Source organism: Prorops nasuta, unplaced genomic scaffold (genome assembly GCF_024137725.1).
Source record: "Prorops nasuta isolate Cenicafe-Biocafe unplaced genomic scaffold, Cenicafe_Pnas_1.2 PNAS00001, whole genome shotgun sequence".
Taxonomy (NCBI): domain Eukaryota; kingdom Metazoa; phylum Arthropoda; class Insecta; order Hymenoptera; family Bethylidae; genus Prorops; species Prorops nasuta.
This window is the reverse complement of record NW_027116798.1, coordinates 8,291,273-8,303,935: the sequence shown is the minus strand read 5'-3', so window position 1 is coordinate 8,303,935 and position 12,663 is coordinate 8,291,273. Positions and strand designations below refer to the sequence as shown.

The 12,663-nt window shown below is 28.8% G+C and overlaps 3 protein-coding genes across 3 annotated transcripts; 1 reads left to right on the top strand and 2 right to left on the bottom strand.

Moving 5' to 3' along the window:
- LOC136780959 (uncharacterized) lies at positions 1-2,683 on the bottom strand. The gene is given in 4 exon segments (XM_066739615.1): positions 1-217; positions 371-1,063; positions 1,364-1,596; positions 1,694-2,683. Coding segments are annotated over 4 exon segments (2,133 nt in total).
- A 2,190-nt stretch (positions 2,684-4,873) lies between these two features.
- On the top strand, positions 4,874-7,929 carry LOC136780886 (probable serine/threonine-protein kinase DDB_G0283337). The gene is made up of 8 exons (XM_066739504.1): positions 4,874-4,881; positions 5,462-5,663; positions 5,760-6,036; positions 6,143-6,501; positions 6,597-6,987; positions 7,054-7,157; positions 7,557-7,829; positions 7,924-7,929. The coding sequence occupies exons 1-8, from the start codon at positions 4,874-4,876 to the stop codon at positions 7,927-7,929; spliced, it is 1,620 nt and encodes a 539-aa protein (XP_066595601.1).
- A 2,552-nt stretch (positions 7,930-10,481) lies between these two features.
- Positions 10,482-11,174, bottom strand: LOC136774209 (uncharacterized). The gene is made up of 2 exons (XM_066728372.1): positions 10,995-11,174; positions 10,482-10,925 (listed from the first exon to the last, which is right to left on the bottom strand). The coding sequence occupies exons 1-2, from the start codon at positions 11,172-11,174 to the stop codon at positions 10,482-10,484; spliced, it is 624 nt and encodes a 207-aa protein (XP_066584469.1).
- Positions 11,175-12,663: the final 1,489 nt, after the last annotated feature.

The window sequence follows — 12,663 nt, the reverse complement described above, 5'->3', positions numbered from 1 at the left end:
TTATTCCAGTTCTTTCCCATTTATGGGTACACCAATGTAAATTTTCTCCTCCATTTTCATATAAACGCAGACATTTGCAATAGATTCGATTGAAATAGCTATATTACAATGAGTTATATCACACTCAAATAGAAATTTTCGACTGTCAAAAGTATTGAACTTTCCTTTTGCAGAGAAGCATGTTTTATATGTAAGAGTTCGAATGATAGCGAAATGTCTTTGGGAACAAGAACATAAAACTTATGTACATTTGCATTTAAGTTTAATAAAACTATGTATAAGACCTGCTTTTATACTATTATTTTCAATGTATGTGACAGCAAATGAATGTATCTGAATCAAATCTTTTTTATAAATTTCAGCAACAAACAGTTTTTTATTTTTTAATAACCGCAAATATTCCAATACTATAAAATCTTCCAATATTATTCCAACACTATGACAAGCACGTTGAATGATATCAGGTATTTCTGTGATCTGCTGATAAGTTCCTACACTATAGCAATTTGGCAAAACCTCCTCTAATATTTTTAACTGTCTCTTTTTAGCAAAACAAAATTTACGGATATCATTATTAGTTGATTTTTCAATTAATGTTATCATTTTTAGAAAATTAGTATGAGAATTTAAAATCTGAGTGTCAAAATGAGCAGTCCCATGAATAAGCTTCAATAATTGGCCATTGTTTTCATATTCGTAACAAGAATATACCCATAAAGGACCTAACTTTTTTACGCAAAGTGGAAGATGCATTAACAAGTGTACATTGATAGAGCAAAATTGTAAACCATATAAATTTTGAAACCCTTCAACAAAATTGTTTAATAACTCTTGGGCTACTTCAATCGTATCATTCGATATTGAATCAGAATTTAGAATAGATAGAGCTATAACTAGTAATGAATAATGTTGAAAATAGCTTTCTGGAAGAATACCACAAAATACAGGTAGTGAATAATAGAAAAATCATAGTTTTAACTCCGAAGTTTTCCAATGAACTAAGTCATTAATAGAACGTGGCATTCGGTGCACAAATTTAGGTGGCTTTATACATTTTAATCTCCTATTTGTAGTATCCTGAATAAAGATCGGGTAGAAATTTGATTCTGCCGCCTCGTCCGTCACTGCATCTCCGCGCTACAATTGGTCAGGTTAGGTGAACAGGTCCACCAACGGACGCGTAGCTATGCTAGATGGCGCGCCAGAGGAGACGCTGAGTTAGTTAGATTTAGAGAAAGCATTGGGACAGGTCGTCCATGTTTTATGTACTTCTTATGTATTCAATTTTATATTAAACCATACTTATACACTAATGGATAATACTTTCCTTGTGACTTTGAATTACATTGTTAAGAATCACCACATATTAATTATATGTATTAGCGGGTATAATGAAAAATCAAAAGTACTAAATTTTACATCAAAAAGCAGAGTTAGCATTTTTTTAACTACTCCACCTTCCACGCAATGCATCCGGTCAATTGACATTCCCTGTATAAAATCAGGCATCAATAAAGAGCGTGCGGTAGGACCTTTTTGCACCACATATTGGTGCATCTGCCGAAGTATTTTGTGCGAATCGAGAACAATTTTCTTCTGTTCGTAAAGGTAATTGATAATCCTCTAAATACGGGTATGCATGGGTAGTTCCTCCTGTAGGCAAATAGACTGTTTCACCTTTATGTAAGTATACTGGACAACCGAATTGTCCATTAAACTGAACAAAATTTAAGCAGTCACTTTTAGCCGGTAGATTACTTGTTCCCATTAAAAGCATTGCCTTTACAACAATTGATGTGTCGTTATTAGGCATATATATTTCAATACCATTACTAAGAGTTTTTAACTCAGAATAAAGAGTTGTAAAGAGACGGTTCATATCTGGCTTTTTATCACCAAACCAAAATGCAGCTAGTAACATATTTTCTCTTTTTTTTCGAACTTCAGGTGGTAGTTCATTAATTGTTAAATAAATAGGCCATAAACTAACTTTACTTGACTTAAACACTGGTATGCCATCGATATAAAAAGTAAATGAGATATTACTTTTATTTGAAAGAAATCCTTCTTTTATCCATTTTTTATAAACAGTACCATCATACAGATCTGAAATACTGTTTTTTGGATCAGCTCTATTGTACCGATATTGCAATTGATTATAAAAAATTTTTCTCCGGTACAACTCTTGTAATTGCTGAAGAAATGGTATCTGTACGAAATATGATTTTTTGTTCGTAGGGCATGAAGGGCAAACAGCTTGTGTATTTGCTAACTCTCTTGTACATGTCGCACAGTAAAAGTGTTTCTTCATTATCTCATCTGTTTTCGGAATATTAAAAAATTTTTGAAACTTATAAAATCTATTTTTCTTAAAATTTTGCTTTATGCAATGAAAATTAACTAAGGTGATTATATCAGAGAGACATGAAAGAGTAATATTATGGTGTACAAAGATTGCCAATAAAAGAAGCATGCTATCAGCAACTGTAACAGGTGCTCCTAAATATAATGGGCGCTGATTGTCACTAATATCTCCAAAATTATTAGAATCCGAATTTCTCTCTTCACGCTCATTTTCGTCATGAAGCTCTTCAGATAAAAAACTGTCATGACTAGAATCACTAATATTTGAAAAATTTGAATCTTCACTTTCATCGGTTACTTCGACATTTATATGTTCCATGTTTGCTCTAAAATATCAGTCAAATAAAAATAGTGGTAGGAATATTGTTTAATTATATAAAAATACAATTTTAACGCGATTATTATACTTACTCATGGTCAATTTCCATACACATACTTTGTAAATTCTCTATATTTTTATGTGTAACTATATTTGGAGGAATGCTTCTCCATTCATCATTATCACCGGAATTCCTTCTAAGTTAAAGAATACAAGGATCATACAAAGCATTAAAGTCTAATTATCTGAAAGCCTAAGTAATGTCAATATTTTTTAATAAATGAAACTATATTTATTGGATTTAAAAAAATGTTTTTCAGGAATAGTTTTACCAAGTGTGGTTTAATAACCCAGCCATCGGAGGAACTCTTTTTAATAAGTTTGAAAGTTAAATATTTTTTGAGACAATAAATATAATTCTTTCTTTAACTTTTTAAAAACGCTGCTCTGATATAGTTTGTGTAGTCATTATAGTACCATCAAGTATTCTTCCCTATAATATTCAAAATACAACTCCAAAAATTAATTTATGCTATCTGTGAAAACTAGTGAAGGTCATCTTAAAAATTTTAAACGCGGGAAAACCCAGCTTCATTTTTTAATAAATATTTTTATTTGCTTAAAGGGACTACTGTAATATAAAATATTTGACCAAAGTAATAATGACATATTTAATTTATAAATAATATACATATGTAGGTATGCATTAAAGGCTTTTCGTGTATAGGTAAGCTTGAGTATATTTGTAAAAAGAAATGTTTTACTAACTATTGTTTGTGTTAAAAAATACATTAATTATAATAATGGAATAGAAACTTACTTTGGAAAAATCTTCACATTCGATACTATAAAAATATGTTTTCACATCAGGTACTATAATGTAATCTCCATTTGACTTTTATCAAACCGCGTTGACGGTGAAATTTTCCATACAGGGCGTCACAGAATAGCTAGAACAGCTAAATATCTCATAAATTATTCGTTGTAGAAATAATTGTTGAAGAATAATTGGCATTCCCTTTAAAAAACTCTATCGAGTAGTATATTTAGTTTGCTCTTGACTGATGTGTAAAAAGATATATGAAATTTCTCTGAAGTTTTTTATATGGAACCCCATATTTTTATTGCATATTCTTGTATCCTTTTGAAATAGGCTATAAGAATATAAAATACAAATAGGGGATTCCATTTGAAGAACTTCAGGTGACATTCACATATGTCCTTCAATACTTCACACAAAATCAAACCAAATATACTACTTGATATAAGGTGTGTGTGTGTGTGTGTTTCAAAAGTAATACAAATATTCTTAATAATTTTTGTCTAAAACGAATAATTTTCGCGAGATATTGTACTGTTTCGGCTATTTAGAAATACCCTGTATACAAGTAATTAAGTGAGTTTCATTTTTCTTATTGATACTACTTAGTTTTTCAGCTAATTAATATTAACATATGAGGCGTTTAATTAGTTTTTGATGAAGCTATAAAATACAGAAAAAAATAGTTATCTTTCATCGACGTTGAACTTTCATGTTGGATATTTCGAAATCGATTGCGTTTTTGTCTTTTTCCTAACTCATGTAATGGTTTCTTTGTCATTGCTATTTCAACTTTACATGCTTTAAGTAATAATATCTAGTACAATTGTTATTAAACCGTTTAATTTAATTTCAAATGTTAATGAGATGCGCTTTAAATACTACAGAACACATATAAATATATAGTGTATACTATCTTGAAAATTATTTGCATTAATCAGTATTTCATACAAAACTCTAATATAATTTAAGATTTTTAATTATTATTTTATAAATCCGTATACAACAAAAGGTTGCCCAGAGTTCAAACACTTTATTCGTAAATAATGCGCGGTACTTTACACTTTGATAATAAACTACTAAGTATAAATACTGCTGGTTGTCCTATATATGCGTAAGTATATGTGTATGTAAACAAAACGAATATGGGAATACAAATTCAAATCGCCATTCGCCATTCGTCATTGCATGGTCATGTGCACGAACAAGGTTCAGTCGGTTCGCAAGGTACGCGGGGTACGCCGGGTAATTACAATATAGTCACAAATTGAGAAAGGCATTTTATTTAGCTGCCGAAGTAATTTTATTTGAAAATATGATCCTATTCATAAATTGAAAGTATGATAAAATCGGGCAAGGGATTAACCATAATGTGCAAGTTGGTGCAGGTTTGACGCAGGTCAATGCTGGTTAAGTGAGTAACAAGTGCTACAACGCCACATGGATCCGCGTCCGGCACGCTGATATTTACCTATTTCATTATAATTTATCTTAATAAAATATGCCACGAAAAAGTACAAAATTATTCGCACTGGTTTGGTGGGTAGACACAAATCACAGTGATGTCGTTAACCTAAACGTTTTTCCAAAAAACGAGAAAAAAGTTAATACAGTGTCTAAAGTTTTCTGGAAGGATAGTGCCAGTGGAAAAAAGTTCCAAATACAATGCAAAAATTCTGTACATAGATGGTAAGTTCTTTTAAATAAATCTATTAAAGATTTCAACTGTTTATTTTCTACATAATTGAAATAAATTTATTTATATACTTGTATTTGTGTCTCTTTTCATTCAAATTTTAGAAAACAGAGATAAACTTGATAAAATGATTGTATCAGAAAAGGGAGAAATTATTTTGAATCCCACTAATAAACTAATTTCAAAGACAGTTTTTAAAGGAAAAAGAGATTTGGACCAAAATCTGAAACTGAAAAAAACATAAAGGTTAATACAATTGCAGAAAGACAAACAGCAACTTATGTTCATTAAAACCTATTTTTCCTAAGAGTGTGTCAAATGAGAACATTTCAAAGAAGTCTGTCAAACTTAGAATTGCTGACGAAGAACTGAATCCAGTATTAAAAAGTATTAACAATAATCCAATATCTCTTAATTCGCTTAATACATCCAGAAATTATGAGTACGAATGGAAAAAGGAACAGGTATATGCAAAGTGTTCCTTCAATAAATCTATGATTTTTATAATTAATTAATATCTTTATTTTAAAAATTCAATATTTGTAACAATTAATTTGCAGATACAATATATCTGCAGCAATTATCACCATACAATCACAGATGTTTTGAATAAAGAAATTGAAGATAAGAGCATCGATCAAGAGAATTTTTATAATGGAGAAACTAGTATAAATTCTAACAATAATGAATGTATTGACAAAAATATTTCAAATTTACTAAATGAAAGATCATTAGATAGTTCAGTTACTGACTGTTCTGTGAAAGATTCAAATATAGGTTTTGAAAACATAAGAAATTCTGCGTTTACCACTGCAAATACTAATGATAAATATAAAGGTTATTTTCTCTCTCTCTTAAATATAATCAACTATTTATTTTCTACACAATTGAAGTAAATTTATTTATATACTTGTATTTATGTCTCTATTCATTCAAATTTTAGGAAACAGAGATAAACTTGATAAAATAATTGTATCAGAAAAGGGAGAGATTATTTTGAATCCCACTAATAAACTGATTTCAAAGACAGTTATTAAAGGAAAAAGAGATTTGGACCAAAATCTGAAACTGCAAAAAAACATAAAGGAATACAATTGCAGAAAGACAAACAGCAACTTATGTTCATTAAAACCTATTTTTCTTAAGAGTGTGTCAAATGAGAATATTTCAAAAAAGTCTGTCAAACATAGAATTGCTGACGAAGAACTAAATCCAGTATTAAAGAGTATTAACAATAATCCAATATCTCTTAATTCGCTTAATACATCCAGAAATTATGAGTACGAAAGGAGAAAGGAACAGGTATATAGAAGTATTCCTTCAATAAATCTATGATTTTTATAATTAATTAATATATTTATTTTAAAAACTTAATATTTGTAACAATTCATTTGCAGATACAATATATCTGCAGCAATTATAACCGTACAAGCACAGATGTTTTGAATAAAGAAATTGAAGATAAGAGCATCGATCAAGAAAATTTTTATAATGGAGAAACTAGTATAAATTCTAATGATAATGAATGTATTGACAGAAATACTTCAAATTTACTAAAAGAAAGATCATCAGATAGTTCAGTTACTGACTGTTCTGTGAAAGATTCAAATATAGGTTTTGAAAACATAAGAAATTCTGTGTTTACCAGTGTAAACAATAATGATAAAAATGAAGGTTATTTTCTTGAATATAATGACACTAATCTAAGTGCTGCAAGCTCAAGTAATAGCAACAGTATTTGTAATGTAGAGGCAATTAGAAAATTGGCTGCAGTTCTTCCTGTAAAAAGTGAGATCATAAATTATATGAAATTTACTGTTTTTAAATATAATTAATAATTATTCAATTTTATAGTTAGAAAGGATCATATTGAATTAGCAGAACTGTTTACCGAAGCTATGAAACATTCATACGAATTGAGGAAATCCAAAAAATATGAAAATGCAACAAAATTTATGGTAAGGAAAGTTATAATAACACTAAAATTAATAGTTTTATTTTACTAAATGTATAAGAAGAAAATATTAAAGAAAATTATACTGTGTGCCCCCAGTTGAACCGTCATAACTTACATGCCCAGCAAAAGTCATAATTTTTAGATTTAAAATTACTGTGTAAAATTTAAAATGTTATTGAAAGTCAATCATTTTTCCTGGAAATATAAATATATCACAGTCCAATTGGGAGCATACAGTAAATTTTAGTTTAATATTTTCTCCATGTATTAATTAAATTTATAGGTAAAATTGTTTTTCAGATGCCTCAATATCACTTTGAAAAAGGGAAAATACGGTATGACTACTTCTATAAACCAAAACTGGAATTTTAAAAATTTAAATTCATTTTCAATTTTATAGGTGGAAATATTTCCTGGATGTGGATTTTTTTTGAGGATGTCTGCATATGCAATAATTATTGAGAGTGCACGAATAAATGTTACTACTACTACAAAAGAAGAAGTCAATGCTTCGATTCAACAAAAGAATACAGGAGAGCGATTTGACTGGCATGTTATAGTCAGAAATTGTTTGATAGAAGTTTATGGTGATGTGCTCTTTCTAATTATTCTGCTACTGCTAAACGGAGTGAGCGTTCTCCTATTGATTATAGGCTGTTTACTGGACTCTATGGTATGTATTATTTTTCAACTTACTAATTACATATATATATTTTAAGGAAATAGTGAAAAATATTGAGTAATGAACTACTATTGTTTACTTGCAGAATTGATAAATTTTAACACAAAGAGCATCGTATCCAAAAAAATTTTATTAATTTTATAAATAAATGTATCACTAATAAAAGAAAATATAAAACGAGAGACAGAGCTGTAATGAAAAAAATACAGATAACATAATAAGTTCAAATAGTCAACATGCAGAAGTTTTCTCAGATGGTACTACAAACAATAATTATACTCAAACTGTCAGTGTTGAAGGACCTTCGTTTGGTAATGTTACATTAAGACAATTATATTTTTGTATTAATACTTAATTTTTAATAAAAGTGAGCGATATATTATATTTATATAAAAATGCATCATTATTATTTTTCCACTCACTATAATTATATATTGATTATTTACACATTATTAGAAAAAACGGATTAAAGATTTTAAATATTATTTAAAAATCGTTATTTATAAATTATAAGCTTTATTTAAGAAGCTGTCTTTTCGCGGTTTCACGTAAATTGATATATTATTATGAGATATTATCCTATTAGCGTTTCTTTTAATATTAAAAATATATTTTAGAATCCATGTCTGTATTTATATTATTTAATTTATTCTAAGACAAAGAACATGTATACAGGTATAAAGGATCAAGTTAACAGGGTTTATCTTTTAGGAGTTGCTGATTTAAAAATGCATAAAATTAAGAAGATTGGTGAAACGAGGAATCATTTTGTGAATATAATCATTTATGTTAACAATTGTAAATGCACAATTGCGTATATATTAGAATTCAATCAATAATAACACGAAATATTATACACTAATAAATAATCCAATAATTTAATTGTATATTTAACTATAATAAATGACAATTAAATTGTTAGACTACTTATTATTTTACAATATTTCGTGTCATTAGTTACTGAATTATAGTTCATACTTAATTGTACATTTACACTTTATATCATAAATGACTATATTTACAATTTGACACCTCTTCGTCAATCTTCTTAATATTATGCTGTTTTAAATTGACAATTCCTAAAAAATAAGCACTGCTTAAAACCTGTAGGTTCTGCAGTATAAGTATACCCTTATTAAAACTTGCTGCAGCCTACAATATTTACTTAAATTTAGTACTACCTAAGACCTAAATGTGGTAAAAATGGAAATATGTACCCTATTTCAGGTCTTAAATAGAAGTTAGAATCATTGTGTTCTAGTCCTAAATAAGATCTTGTAAGTTCTCAGAACCTTCAAATTTTACATTTTAAATAGGACTTAAATTTTGACTCGGGAATTCAATAGTTTTTTTCCACTTAGAGAAGTTGCTCTGAATTATTTCTTTCATGTGCTCCAAGAATTACTTTTGCATAATTTTCTGGGAATTAACAAACTCTTCATACCATCAAATAGCGTAAGTAATAAAATATTATTATAAGATTAGGGAATATTTGTATGATAACATGAAGTACTACATTTGTCCGTTTTTGTTAGATAATGTTGCACAACGCAATTCAAGCAACTTAATTTATCACACAGAGCAGTGATTAAATCACCAGCATCATACTGCCGCTTTCCAACAAATTGGATTTCAATATATTGTCTAATATCAATATTTTCTAAAGATTTATCAAAAGTTTCTGTAAGCAAAAATAATAGTATATTACACTACAAGGGCAGAAAGTTTGTGATTCTTGCACTGCAACGTCATGATACACGAGGCGAAGCCGAGTGTATCATGACGTGCAGTTCAGGGCTCTCAAACTTCTGCTCGTGTGGTGTATACTATTTTTCTTTAAAGCCGGTCGAAAGTACGTTTATTAATTTTAATTGCTATAAATAGTAAACCATATTCCAGCAGGCACTAGGCAAAATATACATCTGAAAAGCCGAATATAATCATTCTTTTTAGAAGAATAAATTCAATTACATTAAAATTAACAGTTTATTTATTACGGAGCTTTTTTATTACATAAGTTTTCTTTTTCATAGTTCTTGTGATCACAACATGAGTAATAAAAGTTATTTATGATATTTTCATGAAATACACATTTCTCATATTTATTCTGCGGAATTTGGTTAAATGCTGGATTCGTTGATAAAACTTGTGATTCTTTTTCTATCGTTTTATTACTTTGTTGCAGCGGTTTAATCACTGATCTTTCAGGAAAAACTTTAATTGGCGGTTTTGTTGTAAAGTGTGTAGATCGTCTTTCCTTATCACAGTTTGTAAACATATATTTATTATTTGCTGTTGCAAAAGAAGAAGGCGCTGGTGATTGAGATATTTTATTGATTGCGGCTAGATCTTAATCATTAATTTCAAAATCATCGGTGAAATTATTGAAATTCTTGGTTGTGCATGTAGACTCTTTATCGTTACTTGAATTAATTATGTTAATTGAACGATTGTTACTGGTTGATGTCTCTGGATTAGATTGTGCGTTGGGGATTATGCTTTCATAGATTTTTTGTCTGTTATTTAATGAATTTTCTACGTAACTTGTAAATTACGTAGTACGTAAGTAAGTAAATTATTCATAAATCAGATATTTACGTAAAAAACTCGTGTTATTTGAATATCTAACATAAAAATGAAAGATTAACCTTGTGCTATGTTAGTTGATTTCCACCCTCCTAGTTGTTTTAGCATTGTAACATTAGCACCTGAGTTAGATAAAAGTGTCGCTCCAGTTCTACGGAAACAATGCCCAGTGTACAATTTTGGATTTGGCAATTTTAAATACGAAGCAATCATTTGAGGTGTTTCTCCAATTTTATTTCTGCCAATGACTTGATGTTCACATTTTCCTTTATGATATTGAATGAAGAATCTATCAGTGAACATGTCATCTGGTTTCATGGAAATGTATAGCTTGATTTTTTCATAAAAATGTTCTCCAATTATAAATTGACGAGGCTGATCATTTTTTGTATCGTTGATTGAAACAAGATACTTATTGCGAAGATCTTCTACATCTTGCACTTTAAGTTTAGTAATTTCATCACATCTGAGAGCTCCACAAATGCCAAATATGAGGATAACCTGTAATTATTATGAAAATATCGACATAAATTAATTGAATAATAGATGAAACCAAATGTAAATACTAACCTTTGAAACTAAATGTACGTAGTCTGGTGCATTATTTATAAATTTCATTATTTCATCCCACTTAAGCACTAAAGATTTTTTAGGTTTGTAGCCCTTTGAATTGTTTTTAATTAAACTTTTTAAATTATGAAATTTGCTGATGTCAACATTACTTTTCGTATTTAGCGTTTTCTTTAACATTGACCAGATGCTCCATAATGTTGATGGTTTTAATTTTGTTCTTAGTTCGTTAAAATATACCACCAAGTTCTTTTCTTCCGAGTCTGAAAGGGAACTTTTATGTTCCATCTGCCATTTGATATATGTATCATAGACTAGTTTGTATCTATCTGATGACTTCTTTGGCAAGGTTTCTGTTTGTATTATTGACAGGGCCTCTGCGTCGAAATTTCTTAGCACCGTATCCTCGTCCATAGATTCCTCAGATGTAGTTACTTGGGTCATTTCTTCTCTTCGATTAGATTAGTATAATATGTTTTAACACAAATCACAATGTTAATCGTTTGAAAGACAAGACAAAAGTGGTCCGTTAGCAACAGAAAAGAGAAAACAAGACTTAATTTTTATTAAAAAACAATTGAAATATTTTCCTGCATGCTGAGAATAGCGTACGGAAATGCGACACTTTATGCTTTAAAATTAATGCCGAAAGTACGTACTTTCGACCGAGGTATAAAGAAAAAGATTTTAGAGAATTGTCTGCTCCTATACGAAATAGTACACTTCTAATTGAATAACAATTTACAATGCATTGTATAACTGCATTTGCGCATGAAGAAATATAATCATGTTTCATTATTCCTCTTATGTATTAATCAATATCATTTACATATACAGCAATTAATGACAAATTTAGATGATGAAAGTTCTACTTATTACTACAACCTTCTATCCTCATTAAAATTAGTTACCAAAAATTTTCGTAAGTTATATTATTTCATCTGCATATCTTTACGCAAACATGTGACTGCTTAGCCTATTTCCCACTATTCTAGATGCTCCTTCTTGTTTCTGATATAATCTGTAAATAAGAAAATTATAATATAAACATTGCTAATTAAGATAATATATGTATAAATTAAAGTTAGATAGGTATTATACGATACAATTTTCTTTCAATTGTTGCTTTGCTACTTATAGCTCAAGTCATATATAATAGTTCCCAGGCTTACTGTTTAAATATACATATACATCGGTTAATGAAAAATTAAAATGATGAAAGATCTGCTTATTACAACAACTTTCTATCCTCATTAACATTAGTCACCAAATGTTTTTGTAAATTATAATGTTTTATCTGCATATCCTTACGCAAACATGTGACTGCTTAGCCAATTTCCCCCTATTATAGATGCTCCTTCTTCTTTCTGAAATAACCTGTAAATAAAACAAAATTTTAATATAAAAAATGCTAATTAAGGGAAAATTTGCTTGGATTAATTTTTGATACATATTAAACAATATAATTTTCTTTCAATTGTTGCTTTGCTACCTAAAACTCAAGTCATACACAATAATTCTCAGACTTACTATTTAAATATACATATACAACAATTAATGACAATTTTAAATGATGAAAGATCTACTTATTACTAAAACCATCTATCTTCAATAGTTAGGCACTAACAGTTTACGTATGTTAAAAGGTTTTATATGCTTATTTTTACGC